Source organism: Tetranychus urticae, chromosome 2, assembly GCF_039701765.1.
Source record: "Tetranychus urticae isolate SD_2017Ah chromosome 2, NJAU_TeUrti_SD_1.0, whole genome shotgun sequence".
In the NCBI taxonomy this organism is placed as follows: domain Eukaryota; kingdom Metazoa; phylum Arthropoda; class Arachnida; order Trombidiformes; family Tetranychidae; genus Tetranychus; species Tetranychus urticae.
Window position 1 is genome coordinate 20,417,226 of NC_142959.1, and position 21,796 is coordinate 20,439,021.

General features: G+C 31.7%; 6 protein-coding genes across 7 annotated transcripts; 5 read left to right on the plus strand and 1 right to left on the minus strand.

The window, feature by feature from the left end:
- Nucleotides 1-39: 39 nt before the first annotated feature.
- LOC107371620 (uncharacterized) lies at nt 40-3,429 on the plus strand. Its single transcript, XM_015939760.3, has 12 exons — nt 40-265; nt 342-415; nt 478-646; nt 742-954; nt 1,013-1,239; nt 1,628-1,849; nt 1,921-2,028; nt 2,099-2,179; nt 2,247-2,409; nt 2,480-2,668; nt 2,728-2,842; nt 2,901-3,429. The coding sequence occupies exons 1-12, from the start codon at nt 184-186 to the stop codon at nt 3,340-3,342; spliced, it is 2,085 nt and encodes a 694-aa protein (XP_015795246.2). The 5' UTR covers nt 40-183; the 3' UTR covers nt 3,343-3,429.
- Nucleotides 3,430-3,907: 478 nt separating this feature from the next.
- LOC107370653 (uncharacterized) lies at nt 3,908-6,895 on the plus strand. Its single transcript, XM_015938622.3, has 12 exons — nt 3,908-4,046; nt 4,105-4,163; nt 4,222-4,360; nt 4,431-4,655; nt 4,724-4,923; nt 4,981-5,208; nt 5,262-5,375; nt 5,442-5,513; nt 5,573-5,732; nt 5,809-5,994; nt 6,060-6,168; nt 6,239-6,895. The coding sequence occupies exons 1-12, from the start codon at nt 3,989-3,991 to the stop codon at nt 6,690-6,692; spliced, it is 2,004 nt and encodes a 667-aa protein (XP_015794108.3). The 5' UTR covers nt 3,908-3,988; the 3' UTR covers nt 6,693-6,895.
- Nucleotides 6,896-7,543: 648 nt separating this feature from the next.
- On the plus strand, nt 7,544-10,362 carry LOC107371622 (uncharacterized). Its single transcript, XM_015939763.3, has 12 exons — nt 7,544-7,667; nt 7,727-7,785; nt 7,838-7,976; nt 8,048-8,272; nt 8,340-8,539; nt 8,597-8,830; nt 8,886-8,999; nt 9,067-9,138; nt 9,198-9,357; nt 9,434-9,619; nt 9,690-9,795; nt 9,876-10,362. Exons 1-12 carry the CDS (start codon nt 7,610-7,612, stop codon nt 10,216-10,218), a joined length of 1,896 nt encoding a protein of 631 aa, XP_015795249.2. The 5' UTR covers nt 7,544-7,609; the 3' UTR covers nt 10,219-10,362.
- Nucleotides 10,363-11,711: 1,349 nt separating this feature from the next.
- On the plus strand, nt 11,712-12,909 carry LOC107370655 (uncharacterized). Its single transcript, XM_089267755.1, has 4 exons — nt 11,712-11,899; nt 11,959-12,132; nt 12,213-12,351; nt 12,409-12,909. Exons 1-4 carry the CDS (start codon nt 11,845-11,847, stop codon nt 12,743-12,745), a joined length of 705 nt encoding a protein of 234 aa, XP_089123881.1. The 5' UTR covers nt 11,712-11,844; the 3' UTR covers nt 12,746-12,909.
- Nucleotides 12,910-13,868: 959 nt separating this feature from the next.
- LOC107371501 (uncharacterized) lies at nt 13,869-15,059 on the plus strand. The gene is made up of 4 exons (XM_015939603.3): nt 13,869-14,075; nt 14,145-14,294; nt 14,377-14,515; nt 14,576-15,059. Exons 1-4 carry the CDS (start codon nt 14,021-14,023, stop codon nt 14,901-14,903), a joined length of 672 nt encoding a protein of 223 aa, XP_015795089.1. The 5' UTR covers nt 13,869-14,020; the 3' UTR covers nt 14,904-15,059.
- Nucleotides 15,060-15,137: 78 nt separating this feature from the next.
- LOC107371500 (NPC intracellular cholesterol transporter 1-like) lies at nt 15,138-20,132 on the minus strand. 2 transcript variants are annotated; one of them, XM_015939598.3, is made up of 6 exons: nt 19,889-20,132; nt 19,141-19,821; nt 18,979-19,041; nt 17,897-18,804; nt 17,423-17,734; nt 15,138-17,355 (listed from the first exon to the last, which is right to left on the minus strand). In XM_015939598.3, exons 1-6 carry the CDS (start codon nt 20,112-20,114, stop codon nt 15,646-15,648), a joined length of 3,900 nt encoding a protein of 1,299 aa, XP_015795084.2. In that variant the 5' UTR covers nt 20,115-20,132; the 3' UTR covers nt 15,138-15,645. The 2 variants fall into 2 exon arrangements, with proteins under 2 accessions (XP_015795084.2, XP_015795085.2); XM_015939599.3 differs by lacking the exon at nt 18,979-19,041.
- Between the last annotated feature and the right edge of the window lie 1,664 nt (nt 20,133-21,796).

A 21,796-nucleotide genomic window follows, 5' to 3' on the forward strand; every position in this document is an offset into this window, starting at 1 on the left:
TGTAAGATGAAGCATGGGAATTGAAGGCGTTATCATCATTATAATAGTTATGAGTTTATACAAAATCAAAGAGTAATATATAAAAGTTGTTAAAGTTGTAAATACATTAGATTTTATGTTTTGAGATCATAAACAATAGTTTCATAAATCAATTGTGATAATCTCAACAATTTTTATAATAAAATGTTTATACGAAAAATGTTTCCACATAAATATTTTGTGTTTATATTCATAATTTTATACGATTTAACCAGATTGAATGAAGGTAATTTTTAGTCAAAAACTTTTATGCAAACTAAATTGATTCATTTCTCCATTTCTTTAAACTCTCATGAAAACAGCTTATCAACAAGGTGACAAGGACATATCTGAACTTGGAACTAATTTTTTAATAAAAGCTAAATTAAATTATAAGGTAAGTTGCATCCGCTTGATTAGCTGAATTTAATTATTGCCATATTGATAAATTTTATAAAGGAATATTCTTCAGTGCAAGTTAAAAATGAAAAGAACTGGTTAATAGAAGAGTCGGTATTTGGTGATGAAAAAAACAGTATCGTAACATTAATAACCCAAGAAAAGGAAGGATTTGAAATAAAAGTGTTTCGTGATTTCAAAACTCAAAACATTTCATTGATCTGTGTTCGTAAGTAACCAAACAATTCATCATATTAAGTGAATAATTACTAACAAGCAAGTGTATCTATTATACACTTTTATAACTATCAAATTATTGGTCAGAAAATGAGTGCGGACGAAATGCTGATTTGTTGGATAAAAATTTAAAGGGATTTCCTCCAGGTTTAACTCAGATTGTGAAAGCTGCTCTGTTGTTGGGACCTTATCGTATGATATGGTGTCAAACTAGTGAAGATCCGGTGTATATTCAAAGACAGCGATTTCGAACAGCAACCTATCCTTGTGGTACTTTGTATCTGGTGCCTACTTTTCGAGGTTTGTCTAAGAAAATGAGTTAAGAGAAATAATAATACATTACATAAATAACTTGCAGATTCCGATCAGGCTGAATACTTTGGAATACGTGATAGTAACAACCGCGCTCTAACAATTGTTAATCAAAAATACAATTATCCAAACCTGGGTTTATCTATACAACAAACTGAGTCTTTAGTGAAAGCAAACGTATCAATGCCAACAAAAGGCATTCACTACAAATTCAATGAATCAATCACCAAATATAACGAATTGGAAGTTGATAGAGAACATGGAACAACTCAGGTAAGTGATTTTTCTTGCCTTTAAACTAATTTTGTGTAAAGGTCTAATTTGTAATAGTTATGTTTAATATTAGTAAATAAAATGGTGTTAGCATAAGTTTTATTCAAGTATTTGGACAAATATGAAGCGTAGTAAATAAAAGAGTTGAATGAATAAAACTTAATGAATGTTACTTACTAGTTACTGTACTTACAGAATATATTGATTAAATATTTCAAGAAAAAATCGAAACAATTGAATGAATTTCACTAAAATAAATACACTTCAAACACTAAATCGCTATTTTATAAAACATTTATATTCGGCAATGTATAAAATTAAGGTTGATCCTTTATTTAACGCTATTTTATTGTTGAACTTCAATATTTCCCTTTCGAATTTTCAATAGCTTTCTATCACATCATTGGATTCAGTTACTTCGGTCGAAATCATTGGTAAACGATTCCACCTCGAATTTGTTTATGATCGTAAATTTGGTTTGAAATACATTCCATCTGGTCACAATGAGTGCACCATTGAATCAAGCAGTGTTGATGATGAATTCAATTATGCTGCTTCAGAAAATTATGGAAAGGCGTTTGCAAATGAACTTTATTTTCCAAAGAATCCGGTGAGTTGAGAAAAAGTTTCATCCATCAATCAAACAATCAAATGCATTTAATTTTTATCAACATTAATTAGGTTGAACCATACAGCAAGAAACTGAGGGTTGTAGCAGAACACAATGTAACAATTGGTAATGTAAAGTATGATTTGGTTGTGAAAACCTATCTAGAGCCAGATAATGCCGTAAGTTTCATTTCATTTCAGAATAAAAAAGATTTCTGCGTTTTAGTAAAGAAAATTTTTTCAACTTAAGTCAAGATTATTAGTGGAAAGTGGAAGACTCGCAGATTTCTGTGTTCAAATGGACCTTTACTCAAAATCCGTCCCAAATAAGGTATGATAAGATTTAAATTTTAATAAAATGCAAAACTAAATTACATGTATGTTGTTTTTCTGATTAGATCTCATATAATTTCAATCTCACTGAAGTCAGAGTAATATGCTTAATCGAAACGCCAGATTATTTAAACGAAGACGATTTTCATCGATTGATCAATTCCTATCATCAATGTTTCAAAGACAGAAAAGATAAAGTTATTCTCCGTTTAGAGATTGCATTATTAAGTAAATATGTTATATTTAATTATTATTTTCTAGTCAATAATGAAAAAATATTTTCCATTGCAATAAACAGATCATTTGATGTCAGACAAAATTCACGAATTGCAAGCCGAAATCTATTCCATCAAAGATGTACTCCGGACTTGGCTCGTTGATAAATTGAATGTGTCATTTTTAAGAATGAATTTGATCAAATTGAATTTTTTGAACTCATATATGGTGGCAAAGGTTGAAATTGTCGATTCATTTGTTACCTACTTTGGTAAGTTTCTTGGAATTAGATATTTGATGCGCTCAATTAATGGAATTTTTTTCGCATAGAATCTAAGAAAGGAGCTTCACATAGATTCAACATCAAATCAACGGAATCTGGTCAAATCTATACATCAACCATTGATGAATGTTTACGTCTTCAAGCTTCTAAAGCCAATCTAAGGTTAGTTAATTTTTTAGCAATAAATATCTTGATATCATTAAAACTTATTGTCTTCCAGCTATGTTATAACTTGTGAAACTGAGCATTATCTATGCCTTGGAATCGCTGATGGAGATTCATTACCAGTTGAAAATGAAAATGGGTTAAACTGTATGTTGTACAACAATTCAGATCGCACCTTAACCAAACTATTGGCAGAAGTTCCTTTGCAAGTATTAATAGGAAAATCTTATTCAAACTTGAATGGAAGTCAATTCAACTATTCCGATATTGAATTTGCTATTGTTGGTGTTACAATTGGAGATGGTATACTCTTTGATAGTCCAGAAAAGACGAAATCAAACTCGTTTTTCGTATTTTTCATCATATTCTCCCTTATTTCCATATTGATCAATATTGTGATATTTGTTAAGTTTGTATTTGACTTTAAACTGTCTCAACACGAAACTAATTCTTTTCATGATTGGGTTTCACTTAAATTACTCAAATCAAACATTTGATTCCTGAAAATATTGCAATAACGAAATCAGAAATGTTTTCAATCTGTTTACTTAAATTATTGCTTTTAATAAAAGTATGTGTTTTAAGCAAGTCGCTTCCATTTTATCAAACATTAACCAAATTTTAAAAATGCACGATTGTATTATTATTTTCATTACTCCACTAATCGACATATCTTGTAATGATCACACAAAGCAGTGTAAGTTACTTACTGTAGTGTTGTCGGTCAATGCGTACGTCTCGATCGAGGCTCCAAGAGCACAGTCTCCTTATTGTTGATGCCGATTTAAAGACATTCAATCGTGATTGCTCGCAACAAAAGTTTACTGAAAAGAATCAAGTTATTGCGATTGCTAAAGTGATTACAAAAATATAATATTAAATAACATTGTTCACATTGATCATTAATTATATTGAAATTAAAAATATAAACAGGAAAATTGATCGATCACTCGCTTTGTTGAGCAATGTGTTTATTTAGAAGCCTAATTAGTTAATTAGTTATGTCTCAAGATGAAAAACGGAAAAGGCGTTTTGGTTTTTTGATGATCAAAGATCACTTGAGTTTATTTGTTTTCTTTAAGTTGATATCAGGCCAAAGATTCACATTACAACAAATGTTTGTTGGGTTAAAAGTTCCACAAAATGAATTTCATCCTAATTTCACTTGTAATCACCACTTTACTATTTCAATACAATCAAGGTAAGTCTCCATTCAAATCCAAATGATTTACCAGTTTAATGAATGATTTCTCTATCAGCCACTGAAATAAGAACGAGTTCATACGATTTGCTGATTAAAGCCAATATAACTCATAAGGTAAAGAAACAAATGTCTTTTTACTCAACAATATTAAATGATGGTTTCAATTTCTCAGGAATCAAACAATACTTGGTACTTGGCTGAAACTGTTTATTTCAAGCCCGAAATTCATGGGGTAATCAGGATACAAAAAGGTGACATCGAAATGCAAGTTCATTATAATCTCAACATTTCAAAAAGAGTCGTTATTCTCGGTGAGTTGGACTAAAGCTACAAACTTATTAAAACAAATACACTAAATTCGCTACTTCCAATGCTGTTCAGAAAACCGTGCCATGGAAATGGAAAGTATTCGCAATTTCACTTGGGATGGAGTACAGTTACCTGTACCAACAATCAGATTGATCAATAAACTGTTAATGTTGGGTCCGGCTTATTACTATTCATTGCTTGATGCTTACAACTATCAAGAGAATGAAAACGAAAGATCGTTGAAATATCGTAGTAATAATGATGGTCAGTCATTATTTTGGGTCTACAAATTCACAGGTGAGAAGGCAAAGCATCTTTTTTTCTGACAGAACAATTCTAATGATATTTTACTCTCCAACTGTTAGCAAGTCTTACTCCTTGGGTATTCATCGGTGAATTGGATAACATAACTATTTATAATTCCTACAATAGTCCTTTGATTACCGTTAAAATTGTCAAAGTTATTGCTCTTGGTAGTGAAGTAATAGCAGGTGGGCAGCATTTTTATGCTAGATTCAATGAAACTCTAACTGATCACATAAATCAGTCGACAGTTGATTTTCAGGTATTGTTTCGATTGCTTTTATTCTAGTTTTTATTGATTTTATTTTTTTGTCTACAGTTTGATGCAGCTAAAATGTATCTAATTTCATGGATCAAATCCAAAAGAGCAGGAATTGACTATGAACAAGTAGATGACTTGAGATCTGGTTTAAGATTTACTTCAACAGCCGATGGCTGTACAATTCAATCAAGCAATCAGAATGAATCATTCAATTTTGCAAGCTTAAGCTTTCACAAGTTTTTCGGAAAAGCCTGGATTTTTTATTACACAAAAGAAATTTTATTCGTAAGTTTTGCCACTTTTATCCTCAACATTTTATTCATTTACACTCTTTTCAGCCAATCAAATATCAACACAGGGACAAGATAATCATGGATAAAATGGAGTTAAACAAACAAATTGGAAACTTTTCGTACGATTTAGTGATCACAACTCTTAGAGTGGCTAGAATGGTAACTTTATTTTGAAAGAATTGTTTCAAATGAACAAAACTTAATTTACTATTTTATCATTTCAAGCCCGGAAATATCTCATCAGACGTGATCTTACAAAATCTCCAAATTGAGCGTAAATTTTATAACAAGGAAAATGTATGTTTTGTGCGAATTAATTTTCAAGTCGTCAATTCTAATTCATTTTTATTTTACAGAAATCTTCATTGGAATATCGATTGGTAAAAACTTTAAAAATATTCTTTTCTGGTTACACCAAATTGAATTATGAGCCTGAACATCAAGTTTACACTCTCAATAACAAGTGTTTTCAAGATGCAAAAATGGATGTTTTAAAACTTCGATTATCACCTTCAAGTAAGTTTAACTTAAATTGTCAATTGACTTTAATTTTGTTTTTTTTTCTATCTTTTCGGTAAACTCTTCACGCCAGAAAAATTATCTCCAATCGAAACCTATTCTTTGATCAATCAACTCGATGAACTGAGTGAAAATCTTAAGATTTTATTATATACCAAGCTTGGAATGTTCTATCTGAGGATAAAATCGGTTAGATTTCAGTTTCATGCCACTCATCTAATAGCCTCAGTCGAAATTATCGAAAGATTTAATTTCGTAGGTAAGTTTATTGATGGAGCTATTATCAAGTTTATTGCAATTAATCATTCGTTTTTTATGTTTAAGATTTATTAAGAAAAAGTTATCGAAAGCTGGATCTATCTGGGTTCGTGACTGATGTTTCATCAGATGCTGAAAATTGCTTGAAACTTGAAGCCATGAAAAGCAATGTCAGGTAAGATTGTCTTGTTTTTGGTCATTTATTGTCAAGTTTATTTCTAAATTGGATTCTAATTCATTTTCAGTAAAATTATCAGCTGTAATGACATAAGTCATGAATGCATTGGAATAACTCTTGACCAGCCTTTGCCTGAGGAAAATGAAAATGGCTCGAACTGTGTTATATATGACAATTTGGATAAATCATTGTATAAACTTGTTCAAGAGCCAACACTAAAAGAATTGAAAATGTCATACAAACATCTGAATGAAACGACGCTTTCCATTGCGAAACTGAACTTTAACTTGCATGTGATTGATTCATCGCAAAATGATAGCCAACTGCCAATTGATTCTTATTCTTTTAACGAGAAAGTTTATTGTGAAAATTATTTTGGCAACTATATATTTTTTATACTAATTTTCGTCATCATTTGTATAATCATTGGATTCGTTGCAATTTTTTGTAAATCATACCGACGATCCGTTCGAATCAGCTCATCTCCGTCAATTTCACTGACAATTTTGAAAGACTCATAAGATTTCTCGATGTAACGATGATAACATTATCAATATCGATTGGCAACGCAAAATACTTATTAAAATCTCGAGACTAAGTGGATAAAATTACGAGTCTTTGGATTGTTGGCATGAACAGAAATTACACCAGTAGTCAGTCTTGTAACAAAAAAGGGCCAGACTTAAGTTAATTTAATTTTAAATGTCACCATCTTAAGCATATACAATTTTCAGAAACAATAAACAATAAAAGACTATGAAAAATTAAATTCGATCTTAAAGGTACTTATATTTCTTGTTACATGTAGATGGCGACCATGAAAAATATCTCCGATTTTTTAACTAAACCCTGACCATTATTGTATTTTCCCATTCAACATAAAATTGAATAATTTTAAATTGCTATTTATTCATAATTTTCAGACAGAGAATTTCACTCGATGTCAAATGTCAAATAGTTGTTCTCATCAATAAAATATTTTAATAAAAAATGACAGTTAATAGCTGTTTAAATCACACTGAACCTTTAGAATCATACAGAATCGTAAAAGCAAACGGATTCATGTCAATACAAATTCAATGAATCAATCACAAAATATAACGGATTAGAAGTAGATAAAGAACATGGAACTCAAGTAAGTGATTTTAGCTTGCCTTTAAATTACTTTTATGTCAAGGTCGAATTCATAATTATAGTTAATATGGTCAAAGTTGTGTAATTAAAAATTCGAACAGGAAAGTTGATCGATCACATGCTTTGCTGAGTCAATTTGTATGTTCAGAAGCCTAATTAGTTATGTCTCAAGATGAACAACGGAAAAGGCGTTTTGTTGTTTTGATGATCAAAGATCACTTGAGTTTATTTGTTTTCCTTGAGTTTATATCATTCCAAAGATTCACATTACAACAAATGTTTGTCGGGTTTAAAGTTTCACAAAATGAATTTCATCCTAATTTCACTTGTGATAAGCACTTTAATGTTTCAACTCAATCAAGGTAAGTCTCCATTCAAATCCAAATGATTTACCAGTTTAATGAAATAATTTCTTTATAAGCCACTGAAATCAGATTGCGTTCAGAGGATTTGTTGATTAAAGCCAACATAACTCATAAGGTAAAGAAACAAATGTCTTTGTTCTTAATTGAATGATTTTTTAATTTTTCAGGAATCAAACAATACTTGGTACTTGGCTGAAACAGTTTATTTCAATCCCTTAATTCATGGAGTAATCCGGATACAAAAAGGTGACATCGAAATGCATGTTCATTACAATCTCAACACTTCAAAAAGAATCGTTTTCCTTGGTAAGTTTGACTCAAGCTACAAACTTGTTCAAACAAACTCACTTATTCTCGCTAATTGCAACACTATTCAGATAACCGTGCCATGGACATGGAAAGTATTCGCAATTTCACTTGGGATGGAGTACAGTTACCTGTAACAACAATCAGATTGATCAATAAGCTGTTGATATTGGGTCCGGTTTATTATTATTCAATTCTTACGGATTACAATCATCAAGAATACAAAGACGAAAGATCGCTGAAATTTTCGAGTAACAATGATGGTCAGTCATTATTTTGGGTCTACAAATTCAAAGGTGAGAAGTCAAATCATCTTTGAATGATAAAAACACTTCTGATGATATTTTACTCTCCAATTGTTAGCAAGTATCACTCCTTGGGTTGACTTGCGTGAATTGGACAACATAGCTATTTCTGATTCACACAATGGTCATTCGATTAACATGAAAATTGAGAAATTTGTCAGCTTAGATAGTATAGTAATAGAAATTGGGCAACAGTTTTATGTTGGATTCAATGAAACTCTAACTGATCATATTCATCAGTCAACAGTTGATACTCAGGTATTGTTTCTATTTATGCTTTTATTCGGGTTTTCAGTCATTTTCTTTTTTCTTTAGTTTGATGTTATTGAGATGGATTTTTTGTCATGGATGAAATATAAAAGACCAGGAATTGAATATGAACAAGTAGATGACTGGCGATCCGGTTTAAGCTTTACTTCAACAGCCGATGGCTGTGCAATTCAATCGAACAATCAAATTAAATTATTCAATTTCGCATGCTCAAGCTTTCAAGAGTTTTTCGAGATACTTGTAGCCTGGACTTTTAGATATTCAGATGAAACTTTATTCGTAAGTTTTTGCAATTTTATCCTCAACATTTTATTCATTTTCACATTCTTTTCAGCCAATCAAATATCAACACAGAGACAAGTTAATTATGGATAAAATAGAGTTCGATAAACAAATTGGAAACTTTTCGTACGATTTAGTTACTACAACTCTCAGAATGGCTAGAATGGTAACGTTTTTTCTTGAAAAACTTGTTTCAAATGAATAAACTGAATTTACTTTTTTACCATTGCAAGACTCGAAGTATCTCATCAGATCTGGTCTTGCGAAATCTCCAAGTTGAACGTAAACTGTATAACAAGGAAAATGTATGTTTAGCTCGAGTTGATTTTCAAGTTTTCAATTCTAATGCATTTCTATTGAACAGAAATCTTCGTTGGATTATCAATTAATAAAAACTAGAAAAATCTCATGTTATGGTTACACCAAATTGAATTATGAGCCTGAACATCAAGTTTACACTCTCAATAACAAGTGTTTTCAAAATGCAAAAATGGATGTTTTAAAACTTCGAGTAACACCTTCAAGTAAGTTTAACTTAAATTGTCAATTGACTTTAATTTTGTTTTTTTTTCTATCTTTTCGGTAAACTCTTCACGCCAGAAAAATTATCTCCAGTCGAAACCTATTCTTTGCTCAATGAACTCGATGAATTGGGTGAAAATCTTAAGATGTTATTATGTTACAGGCTTAGAATATCGTATCTGAGGATAAAATCGGTTCGATTTCAATTTAACAGCACTTATTTAACAGCCTCAGTCGAAATTACTGAAAGATTCAATTTCGTTGGTGAGTTTATTGATGAGGAAATTTTTAAGTTCATTCCAATTAATCATTTATTTGTCTTTTTTATGCTGAGATTTAAGAAAAAGTTATCGAAAGCTTGATCTATCAGGATTTTTGACTCTTCCTTACTCAAACGCTGAAACTTGCTTGCAACTTGAAGTCAATAAAGGCAATATCAGGTAAGCTTGTCTTTTTCGGACATTTATTTACGGAAGTTTGTTTATACTTTTCATTCTGATTCAATTTTATTGATTTTCAGTAAAATTATCAGCTGTAATGACATAAGTCATGAATGCATTGGAATAACTCTTGACCAGCCTTTGCCTGAGGAAAATGAAAATGGCTCGAACTGTGTTATATACAATTTGGATAAAGCATTGTATAAACTTGTACAAGAGCCACCATTAAGAGATCTGAAAATGTCATACAAACATCTGAATGAAACGAAGCTTTCCATTGTGAAACATACGATCGTCGTTAGCTTTGACCTGCATGTGATTGATTCATCGCAAAATGATAGCCATTCACCAATTACTTCTGACTCGTTTAACGAGAAAGTTTATCGTAGAAATTATTTTTGCTCTTATGTATTAGGTCACTAGATAATGTTTTAGCCTAATGGTGATAGAGAAGAGCTATCTGCTTTTTTGTTCGATAGATACATTTATGACAGCAAACAAACTATTGGGACGAAAAATGAACTCATATCGCAAAACAAAAACCAAGATAGGGGCTGACAAAAAAATAACCAGTTTTTCCGGGTTTAGACCAGTAATAAGTGTAAATCTGGTCACCCCTCGCATTTTTATCTTGCATTTTTGATAGAAAAAGTAAGATTAGAGCTCAGTCCAACAGAATCGAATCCAAAAATAAGTTGTTTCTAATCTAAACTTCGTAAAAATTCATAATTAATCGATTCTTCTTTTGTTGTTGAATCATGTGTTGGTTAGAACAAAATTGAAACTGCCATTGCTAAATAATTAGTCAGTTTAGAATGTAATGAATGATAAATTCCTACACAATGAATACTGCTTGAAACTATTTCGCAGTAAAATTACAATTTTTCTCAATTTCTCGGGCGCTACGGGGTGTTCAGTTGATTTTCCCAATTTTTAGGTTTTGATTGGTTTGAACCCTGATTGCGAGGTTTCTCGAAGCATTTTGGGAAAAATGCATTCAGTATCTGATAACAGGTCGCTCAGGTGTAAGATCTGCGAAAGAATTGCCCACTTATTTGTAAATGGTGCTCAACGACAACTCTTCAAAGAAAAGCCTTTTTTAACGTATCAATATTTCATTATTAGATTTTGGACTCTGTTTTTAATTTACTAGCGAACTATTTAGTTCGGAATGAAAATAACTTGATCTATGGGGTAAAATTACCTGCCCAATTTTTCTAGAGTATCGCCGCCTATCGGAGAACATCAGAAATAGGTTAGGCTAAAACATTATCTAGTGACCTAATATTTCTTATACTAATCGTCGCCCTTTTTTGTAACGTCATTTGCTTTGTTACAATTTTGTGCAAATCACACCGACGATCCGTTCGAATTAGCTCATCTCCGTCAATTTCCCTGGCAGTTATGAAAGATTCACAAGATTTCTTGATGGAAAGATGATAAAATTATCAATATCGATCGGCAACTTAAAATACTTATTCAAATCTCGAGACTTTGTGGATAAAATGATGAGTCTTCGGATCGTTAACAAATTCAACAGAAATTATAAAAAATTTTATTTTGATTTGCACGTTTAACCTAAAAATGTTATAAATTCAAATGAATATTTGTCCATAATTTTTTAAACAGAAATTAAATTGCACAGAATGTCAAATGTCAATAATTTTTTACACAAAAAAATACTTAATAAAAAATGACGGTTAGTAACTACTCAAAAGTCAACAGTCTTAAACATATGATTGCAAAAAATAAATTTGATTCAAGTTATTTGATTTAAAAATGCTGTTAATATTTTCTGGAGCTAAACTTGCATCAACAAATTAATTTGAATTACAATCGATTCTATTGGTTAGCCATTGTCATCTAAATTGTATTTATATTTGAATTATAACATCTTGTCTTGTTTCATCATTTACAAACCATTGGAAGCTTTTGTAATATTTGTTGCTTTTAACGCTATCACGTCTTAATTCATTTGTGACCAGAATACATTTTCACTGCATCCATCTGAAGGAAATTTTATTCTTGTGCGATTCTTAAATTTAAAACATGAAGTGTCCATCTCACATCATATTCATTTTTGGTTCATTTTGTCTTACGTTCTGTAAGTAATTCTTTCTCATTTCAGGGATCAATCTTTCATTTTAATCTTTTGGTCAATAGGTTTGGCTATATCATTACCTGGTTTCCCTGACATAAAAACAATTGTAGACAAAACTGAGCAGCGAGCAAGTAAATTGATTGAAATCTCGAAAATGTCTGTTGAGGCCAAAGCAAAAGCTCACCAAGCAAAGAGCTTGTTATCTGGTCTTGCTCGGCAGTTGTTGCCTAAAAGAGGTAAGTATTTCGTTTTGAGCTTTTCTATTCTCAGATTGTTCTGTGTTTTTCAAATTTTTCATGTTTTTCATGTTTTTCAGTTGAAGGAGAGAAGTTGTTTTTACAGCGAAATTGCATCGCTCACAAATTTTCAAGACAATCTTTGAGCCAATATTATAACAGTATGGTGGATCATCCCTATCAATGTGAAACGCTTAGTAATGGCACAGACACTTTCAGGTAATTAGCTTATTTGGTTTAATGGTGAAATTTTTTCTAATCAAATGTTGTGTTTAGTCGTATCATTGGATGTGAAACTGAGTCGAAGAATTTCATTTGTTACGGAATCTCTAAGACTGATCCATTGCCTGAACCTGATGAGGATGGAAATGCTTGTTATGACGTTAAGAATCCGTTGATTCCTTCAATCCTCAATCTTCCAAAGTGCAATTGTGATTCCAATATTTTAACTCGCATATTTCATGTAATCTCATTTTCAGTCATTTGCTTTATTTTATTTGTCTTTTTTATCAACATCATAATGCTCGAGTTAATCAGTGAAGTCAGTCAAATCATATTGCTCTTCATCTTGTCCAACAGAATCTTTCGATTGCTTTTCGTTAAACGTTTTTAATTTTAATTTTAATTTTAAATTGGCTCTTAAATGGCAATCCAATTGCTAAATCATTTGTATCAAATACATTCCTATAACTATATGAATCATATTTATGTACATTTCCCATAACCATTTTCATTACATTAAACTATTAACTAATAAAGAACAGAGAATAAATTTTATTTCAAGTGTTTTTGTATACCAAATAAGCGACAAATGTAGCTACATTTGCAACAGCAGAAAATTGTTCTGACAGAATCGACATTTCAATGAACTGAACAATTGTAACCATACTTGATAAGCTGCCTTCCAGTTGAGGAACAATGGTGCACACAGATTTTATGAAACTCTGGTCTCTTTTGTGGTGGAGTAACAATACTGCTCGAATAGAATCCAATTTTGATTGAAATTTTTGAATTAACAACAAATCTTAAGAAAATTCTGGTTCCTTAACTCTTATCCATTGTTTCTCTTTCTCTACACCTTTTTCATCGTGAAATCACATTGTCTTTGGCCCATAAAATCATTAAGACATTAGAGGCTCAACAAGCGGGAAAAAGGAAAAATCAGTTCAATGGCCAATTTTAACAGGACTTTTCATATTCCATTGTGATTTTGCAAACCTTGTAACTAAAATTTGTCGGTTATTTGTAATTTTGAGGATAACCATAAATCGATATTTATCATCGATCATCTATTATTAGATTTCCGATTTGATTGCATCAAGATGCTATTTCTGCAATGAGATTTACTAAATTACCTTATCAGTAGATGCAATGAGCAATTAAACAAGCAATCTCAGAATAAATCAGTTGTTACTTCCGTTATGCTCATCCATTTTTCTGAACAAATATAGTGATTACAAGAGGTACCTCACCATCATGGTCGTAACAGTAATCGTTATTCTTATATGGATATAGCCTGGCCGAATTGCTGCTCAAAATTTAACAGTCATAAGCATATGATTTGAAAAAATATAAACTGATCTGTTTAACTTTTCAAGTTATTGCATTTGAAAATGCTGTTAAGATTTTTCAAACAAATCATCCATCATTATAAACTGATTTAAATTGCTATAAACTCTATTGGCTATCAATTGTCATCTAAATTGTATTTATATTTGAATCTTCTCATTTTAGTTTGTTACATTAGTTGCAAATCATTGAAAATCAATGTAGCTCTAATTGTCACTTTTAAAGCAACTGTGCCTTGGCTCATCTGTGACCAGAATACATTTTTTACCGCATCCATCTGAAGCCAATTACATTTTGTGTGATTCTTCCATTCCAAAGCATGCGAGGTCAATCTTTCATCATATTCGTCTTTTGTTCCTTTGGTTTTACGCACTGTAAGTAATTCATTCTGGTTTCAATGGATCAATCTTTAATTTCAATCTTTTTGTCAACAAAATAAACAGGTTCGATTGACTATCAAATAATGTTAGAAAAAACTGCGAAAGAAATAAATGAGTTTACAGAAGCTTTACGCTTGTCTGAGGAGCAATTAGCGAAAGTTAACGAAACACAGATCATGGTTAGAAATTTCGTTGAGAAGGTTGCTAAATTTGGTGAGTTTTTATAGCTTTTATAGCCGCATATTTTCAGTGTTTTTACACAATCAACTCTAATTGTGATTTTATTTGAATTCAGTTGAACTACAAAAAATTGTTTTACAGCCAAGTTGTGTTGCTCGTAAATTTTCAAGACAATCTTTGAGCCAATATGATCATATTACGGCCGATTATCTCTATCAATGTGAAAAGCTTATTAATCGTACAGATGAGCTCAGGTAATTGTTTATTTGATTTGTTTAATGGTGAAATATTTGCTAATCAAATTTTATATTTAGTCGTATCATTGGATGTGAAACTGAGGCTAAAGATTACATTTGTTACCGAATCCATGTAACTGGTCCATTGCCTGAGCCTGATAAGGATGGATATGATTGTTATATGGTTGACAATCCTTTTCATGACATCTTTAAGGAACAATTGCCAGATTTAATTGTTCGTTCATGCGTTCATGCAAGTATTCATGTGATTTCATTTACAGTCATTTGCGTATTTCTTATTGTTATTTGTTTTCAATGTCGTAATGCTAGACGCCTTAAACGAGAGCAACCAGAAGATATTGATATTGATTCTGTCAAATATAATCGCTCAAATTTTTGGGATTGAATGATCTCTGTTTTAATAACTTTTTAATTCTGATTATTTTTTAAAAAAAATATTTTAATTTATTTTTAAATTCAATCATCTGTAATTGTTGAGAAATTTCAACTATTTTAATGTAATTCATTTCTATCATATTAAACATCTCTTCACTAATCATAATAAGCATTGCATTTGTATTTTATTGAATCTTTTTGGAAAACGGAAAATTTTGAAAATAAGTTGAAATTTATTCACATGTTTAGGTTTAAAAAGGATATAAATCTATTATATTTATTATCTAAAAATTTGTGTTTGGGTAAAAGATAGTGATTTTTTACATTGAAACATAGATATTCGCATGTTATCTTCAAAAAACTAAACAAACAACTCAATAATTGATGAAATCAATTTGATAACATGATTGTTTGACCGGATTCTGTAGCTGTTTCATGATTAGTTTTGGTTCAGTCAATATGTATTAGATGGTTAGAGATCATGATCATTAAAGAGGTGATACAACGCATTTCAAAATGTTAAGGCAGACAGTATCTCTACATTTAGATGAGGATTATGTGTAACAAAAGATCAATTTTCCAATTTTTGGTTCTTATTGAAAATAACTATGATAAATAAACAATTTATTTGTTGAAAGTTGAACGGTTATCTAAAAATTTAAAAATATTGCCCGTTCTTAATATCTTGAAATGCAGAGTATCAATGTTTTTCAACCAATGTTGTGTGAGCTTATGAGGTTCAGTAGCGTTATTTATTCCACAACTGCTTGTTCAGGATTATCAATTATAAATGAACTGCTCAGCTTGGGTTTACCTCCAAATACACTCAACAGTACTGGTAATAAAACAAGACCATGAAGTGCTCCAATAATAACAATACCGAAGTACATTCGGAAATAAAATACAACGAAAATTTGTGATGTTGACCAAGCTAATACCAGAATACCGGCAAATTTAGTCAATGTGATTCCAGATAAAACAGATGAACCCATTGTAGCCAAGGCTTCTTGTGATCGCTTCACACGACTTGCTTCATTACTCATTAGGTAAGCATGAGTTATATGTGAACAAAATTCAACTGAAATACCAGCAGCCATAACGAGGTTAACCAAAGACAAGGCATTCAGTGAAATGTCCCACCAATACATCATTCCCATAAGATTGATTACGATACATATAATGGTGAAAACGACGATCAGTGATGCTTTGATATCAAATCCATATAAAACAAAGGATACCAAGAAAATAGCTGTTATTGATAAGGCAAGACTTCTGATGGAGTCACCATAGATAGTAAGGTATTGCTCGTAATAAACGTAGACAAGAGAATATGGAAATACTTTAACTTCTTCGCCTGGCTTTAAAGCGGTTGATACTGCTCGTTCAATGTTTGATGCTAAGAAACGAGCACTTTTCATTGCTTCGATAAAGTCGCTTGATTTGACTAGAGGTGAATGATAGGAACTATAGTGACTAGCCAATACACGACCATCATCACCTAATTTAACAGCAGCTCCATAAGCTCCAAGACCACCTTTCGGACAATTGGCTGTCGGCTCATCAGATAAGTAGTCAGGCAGAAAAGCATAAAATTCTTTTGGTTTCACAGTTTGGTCATCATCTAAAATAGGGCACTGTTTACAATCTTTGCTTCGGTTAATATCTGTTAATGTAGATGGACAGAAGCGATTTGTATCATTTTTGAAAATTCGACAACAAGATGATGATCCAGCCCAATCGAAGTAATCATCAAGCCATGACGCAGGAGTATCAACAATGTAACTAGATTCGGGTTCGTGTGATGCTTGACTGATTTGATTAAAGAGGGAATTTTCACCACAGAAGCTAGCTCCACAAATAATTTCTTGGTGGAAAATTTCTGAATAATCAAATTTACCACCAACAACAAAATAAACAGGAGGTCCGACGCGTAAATCATTTTTTTGGGCTTTGAAATATTTAAGGACGTAAGAATCATGAGGCATTGATAGTTCTTGATCCAATCCAACCTCAATTTTGTTTACAACAGCGATAGAAGAGCAAACCCAAAGAGTAAAACTGATGAATATAACTAAACGAACTTTGTCTTTCATGAGGAATGGTGCATAATGATCTTTACAGATTTTTTGAAGTAATCCAGCTTCAACATCATCAGGCGTTGGATCAGGATTGATGTTTTTGGATGATTGAAAGCAACACAGAATATCAAATCTAGATGATTTCTGTCTCTCCAAATCAAGATATAAAACAGCAATGAAAACACTCATTTGTAGTAAAAAGTCGATTAGAAGAGCTAAAGCAGCATTCAATGCAAACATTCGGATAGCGGGCATAGTTGATAAAGCTCCAATAAAGAAACATGTAACTTCACAGGCAAAAGCCATAAGAATAGATGGTCCACATTTTCCCAAAACCTTAGCTACTTGATCTTGAGAAGACTCATTTTGTTTAGGATTGTAACGCTATAAATGAAAAGAAAAGAAATTTATATTAATTTTTGATTAAATTTGATTTTTAAATAATTTTTACCTGTAAGTGTTGAGCAAGAATGAAAATATTATCTACTCCAACAGCCAAAACCAAAAAGGGAATAACCTCCATGATGATAAGAGTTAGATTAAATCCTAGAAGGATCATCAAACCAATAGATGATATAACGCTGGCAATAACGGTTATGACACCAAGGAAACCCAAACCGATTTTGGAATGAACGAAGAATTGACTTTTACTTGGAATTCTGCCCAGGGTTAACGAGACATATGCAAACATAACCAGATAGCTGACAGTAATAGTTGAAATGTCACCCAAACTTTGACGATTTATTTCATCCTGGACTGATCTCTGTTGGAATAATTGAAAATAATATTGACTTATTATTTGAGTCTACTCATTAATATTACTCAAAAGAGTTGTTAAAGCAGTGAGAGGTGCGTGGGATGACGTCTTCTTATATTATCGTAGATTTTTTAAACATGAAGTTAAAATGTTTAAAAATTTACTCACCTCTGAAAAATAAGAAATATCGAGATTAGGGAATCGAGTGTGATTAAAAGCATTTAAGTAATCCAAAAACACTTTTTCCCATGCTTCCGCTTTTTTATTCTGACTCTTATCGGCATGATTATTGACCAAAATTGTAATTACGAGTGATGTAGCTTGAGTGTAAGCGGCAGCGGCATCTTTTTGTGAATCAGCAAGATTAAAGCCCGCGAGAGCAACTTTTGGCAAAGCTGGGCCACCATATTCACCTAAACAACGGTAGTGAAATGGTTTCAAATTATCATCGAGAGCATAAGGATTACTAAGACAGGAAACAAGGTGATCGAGGTAAGTATAATTTGAGTTGGGATCATCATCAAAGTGAGTGGCATTTTCCTGGAACCAGCCGAAAACACTTTGAACTGCACATAAGCCATTGCCTAAAGGACTGAAACATATGTCATTCAATTTAATTGTTTCACCATCCAATTTTGCTGTGAGCGATGTAATTTCTTGCTCAAGTTCGAGAATTTTCAATAGGAAATCTTTTTCAAAAATTGAGTTAAATGTGTATTCTTTTCCACTTGAGTTATACAAAAAACTAGGTTCATTTGTTGTTCTCTTGATAATCAACTGATTAGTTCGATAAAATGGACCAAACATTTCATCGAAATATTGTTTCTCTTGACGAGCTTGACTCTTAGGTGAGCTCCATAATTCAACAGGATCTGAGGTTATTCTACTAGAAATGTTTCTTAACTCAAGACCAGTAACCAATACTAAAGCGATACCAATAATAATGACTAGGATCGGTCTTCCAGTGACCATATATCCCCATTGAGTAAAACTGTGTTCAAGAAATGCTTCCAACCTGGATCCGATGGTTTTTCTGGGTAATATTGCGAGAGTAGAGTCACAGAGAGCATTTTCATCTAAAAAACCGAAGAAAAATGATTAAATTATCAGAATAAAAGTTTTAAATACGAAATAAATAATGAAATAAATATAGAATCAATCATAGAGGATATCAAAGATCGAAGAGTTAAAGAAGGAAAGAAAGAGAGGATAGGATAGATTAGTTTTATCGAACTTATCATGCACTAAACTGTTAAATTTGTTAGTAGGAGTTGTCGAGGAAACAGCCATAGGATGGGATCCGTTGTTATCAGCTAATTAAAAGCAAAAAGGTTTCAAGTTAGTTGGGAAATTATGACTCAATAAACGATTTCAACAAAAAAGGTTTTTCATGGAAACAAAGTAATATTTACCTTCATGAGTCTGTTTTCTACGCTCATAATGGGTGAAATATAAAACAACCAGAGTAGTAGTAGCTACAAAAATAATAGACATAACTAAGGCCATTCCATCGATACCGAAAATCTTAAATATTTCATGAGATTCAGGTTGTGGCAAGGGTTTACACACAGCTGGGCAATCTGAACAAGAACAGGCTGATTTATTAGCAACTCCTGGTGCTTCAAAGCATTGTGATGAAACGAGAGGAATAGGAGAGATGCCAGTGTCATTAGAATCAGGATAGTATTGAAACTTAATATTGAATGGTGAAGGATCTTTTTGTCCAACATATTCCAACAGACGATGAGCATTGCATTGGTCACCCCAATTACCACACATTATTTTAATCGGTTTATCTCCAGGACCAGGAGCCAAAACATTAACACAAGAATTGAATAAGGTCTGAGCAAATTTTTCTTCGATTGCATAGGAAATCGCGGTTATTTGTTGTTTACCAGGTTTGCTTTTTGAGGGCTCTGATGCATCTAGCCTTAAGAATGTTGATTGTTTTGGTGAACATGTCATCTCACACAAATAATTAGCAAAATTGTAAAAACATGATGGACATCGGGATAACATTCCTTTTGGGAGTGCCAATTGGTCAACCAATTGATTGATTTGATCCTCATCACAACAGAGAGTTGGATTGTTAACTGTAAAAAAATAAATAGATTAACAATGAGTAAAATAGAAACACTGATAGAGTAAGTTGTTACTCACTTGGATCGAGGTGAGGGCAAACTTCTTGCAGTGAACGCAATAAAGATTGATCCGTAATAGTTTGAGGTCCAGTCTCGGCGACACATGGTATTTTAAGTCCAGTGATTATTGAACCAGAAAAATCATCACATACTGATCTAAAGACACACTTTTGACTTTCCACACAATTGCCAACCAAAAGAAGTGAAAATGTTGACACTAATAAAAGATTGATTGCTATGTACATTGTTGCGAATGTTTAATAACTAACAAGTGATGAGGGTAATAGCATTCAATTCAAACAGCCTTTCCAGAATCACCAAATTAATAAACACGCCTATAAAAATAAAATTACAACAGAGATGAAAAATAAAACAAGGATGGAATCAAGTGGATAGACTGTTGTACACTTGATTGAAGATCATCAGATGAAACATAACGTCATATTAAATGATATTAAAGGATACAAATTCAATTAAAAGACAAAAGACTGGATGATAATAATTATAGATGTAAATATTATAAGAGCTTGTATATTAATGATCAACTCTTTTGTTGATCGTTGAAACATACAAGTTGAATGACAATAAAAATCACTAATAGGCAAAGAGTAACCTACCTTACTCTTTGTAAATTGATCACATAGATAATAAAAAACATCATTTATTTTAAGTTAAATATCAGTAACTAAATCCTTAATCAAATATTGGAACGCGCAATAATCGAGCAAAACATTGAATAATATTTTTCCTTAGTTTCCAAAACAAACAAAACAAAGTGTCAAGATTTCGGTAGATGGAGCCAAATTCAAATATTTTTTACTTACAAATTTGTTAAATTTTATGTTCATCAAAGGTTAAATGAATTCACCAACAGTTAAATTCATTTAAAATCTGATCAAAATTATCTTCTATTATCGCCAATTACGGTTATCTCATTTAACAAGTGCCAATGTACTAAATATTACGATCTCAGTAGGCCTAAGAAGCCAATCAAAGAAAGGAATGAAGATTTGTGGAACAATGTTTGGTGATTATCTTGTATGAAAATGTATCAAGTACTTCAAAGATGATATTCATAACATCTCAATGTCATTTTAATCATAATGTGATATCTTTTAAAGAAATGTTTAATCTATTACCGTGCTAACTATGGCTGATGGACAATCAATGATGGTTGACATTATCACTGAAAATATCTTAATATTGGAAACAACATTAAATGATTATCTCAAAATCACTTGTATTTTCAATAAAATGATACAAAATAGATATTTTGTATTACATCATCAGTTTCTATGAAAACTATCTCTTAATAACATTTTGGCATTCACTTTTTGTAGATCACCATTTCAACCCGTGATACACTGAAAGCAAGTGTAGTTAAACTCAAAGCAGGGTGGTGCTGGTGAAAAATTGGACCACCATTCAAAGTCTATGACTCAATGTGAGCCAGATCAAGTAAACCCATTGATGACTCAGTTAAGACTTGACAATTTTAGGTTGGAAACTCGAGCTCCTTCAAGTTATTATACAGTTTCCAAGAATCATATTTCGTTGTTACATTGGTTACTAAACTGCTCCCTAATTAGAAAAGGCAATCATTAAGACAACATGAGCTGATTTTGCATTACTGATCCAAGTCAACTTGTTAAGCCAATATCTTGATTAAACTGATCAAGATAGTTGAGTTTATAAATGAACACAATTCATAATTATTCACTCTACCTAGTCTATCACACTAATATGGATTCCAGTTATCACAGTGAAATGGTTAAGTGATTTTCCAGTTCATGAATTGATTTACCTAAGTATGGCTAAAGATTGTAAGCTAATTCATATGAATAGGGTTCATAAATTGGTGAAAAGCTTAATCAAATTGCATTAACAAACGAAGGTGAAAAATATGCATTTTAAGCTTGCCATATAA

Excerpts from the sequence above, each read along its gene's own strand:
- LOC107371620 (XM_015939760.3), top strand. The coding sequence starts at position 184 with ATGTTTATACGAAAAATGTTTCCACATAAATATTTTGTGTTTATATTC. Across the intron at positions 647-741 it reads CATTTCATTGATCTGTGTTC|AAAATGAGTGCGGACGAAAT; the intron begins GTAAGTAACCAA and ends ATTATTGGTCAG. Across the intron at positions 2,180-2,246 it reads CAAAATCCGTCCCAAATAAG|ATCTCATATAATTTCAATCT; the intron begins GTATGATAAGAT and ends TTTTCTGATTAG.
- LOC107370653 (XM_015938622.3), top strand. The coding sequence starts at position 3,989 with ATGAATTTCATCCTAATTTCACTTGTAATCACCACTTTACTATTTCAA. Across the intron at positions 4,164-4,221 it reads AAGCCAATATAACTCATAAG|GAATCAAACAATACTTGGTA; the intron begins GTAAAGAAACAA and ends TCAATTTCTCAG. Across the intron at positions 6,169-6,238 it reads GCCATGAAAAGCAATGTCAG|TAAAATTATCAGCTGTAATG; the intron begins GTAAGATTGTCT and ends ATTCATTTTCAG.
- LOC107371622 (XM_015939763.3), top strand. The coding sequence starts at position 7,610 with ATGAATTTCATCCTAATTTCACTTGTGATAAGCACTTTAATGTTTCAA. Across the intron at positions 7,668-7,726 it reads AATGTTTCAACTCAATCAAG|CCACTGAAATCAGATTGCGT; the intron begins GTAAGTCTCCAT and ends TTTCTTTATAAG. Across the intron at positions 7,977-8,047 it reads AAAAAGAATCGTTTTCCTTG|ATAACCGTGCCATGGACATG; the intron begins GTAAGTTTGACT and ends AACACTATTCAG.
- LOC107370655 (XM_089267755.1), top strand. The coding sequence starts at position 11,845 with ATGAAGTGTCCATCTCACATCATATTCATTTTTGGTTCATTTTGTCTT. Across the intron at positions 11,900-11,958 it reads TTCATTTTGTCTTACGTTCT|GTTTGGCTATATCATTACCT; the intron begins GTAAGTAATTCT and ends TTTGGTCAATAG. Across the intron at positions 12,133-12,212 it reads GCAGTTGTTGCCTAAAAGAG|TTGAAGGAGAGAAGTTGTTT; the intron begins GTAAGTATTTCG and ends CATGTTTTTCAG.
- LOC107371501 (XM_015939603.3), top strand. The coding sequence starts at position 14,021 with ATGCGAGGTCAATCTTTCATCATATTCGTCTTTTGTTCCTTTGGTTTT. Across the intron at positions 14,076-14,144 it reads TTCCTTTGGTTTTACGCACT|GTTCGATTGACTATCAAATA; the intron begins GTAAGTAATTCA and ends CAAAATAAACAG. Across the intron at positions 14,516-14,575 it reads AATCGTACAGATGAGCTCAG|TCGTATCATTGGATGTGAAA; the intron begins GTAATTGTTTAT and ends TTTTATATTTAG.
- LOC107371500 (XM_015939598.3), bottom strand. The coding sequence starts at position 20,114 with ATGTACATAGCAATCAATCTTTTATTAGTGTCAACATTTTCACTTCTT. Across the intron at positions 18,805-18,978 it reads TCCTACTAACAAATTTAACA|ATGAAAATGCTCTCTGTGAC; the intron begins GTTTAGTGCATG and ends TCGGTTTTTTAG. Across the intron at positions 17,735-17,896 it reads ATATTTCTTATTTTTCAGAG|AGATCAGTCCAGGATGAAAT; the intron begins GTGAGTAAATTT and ends TTATTCCAACAG.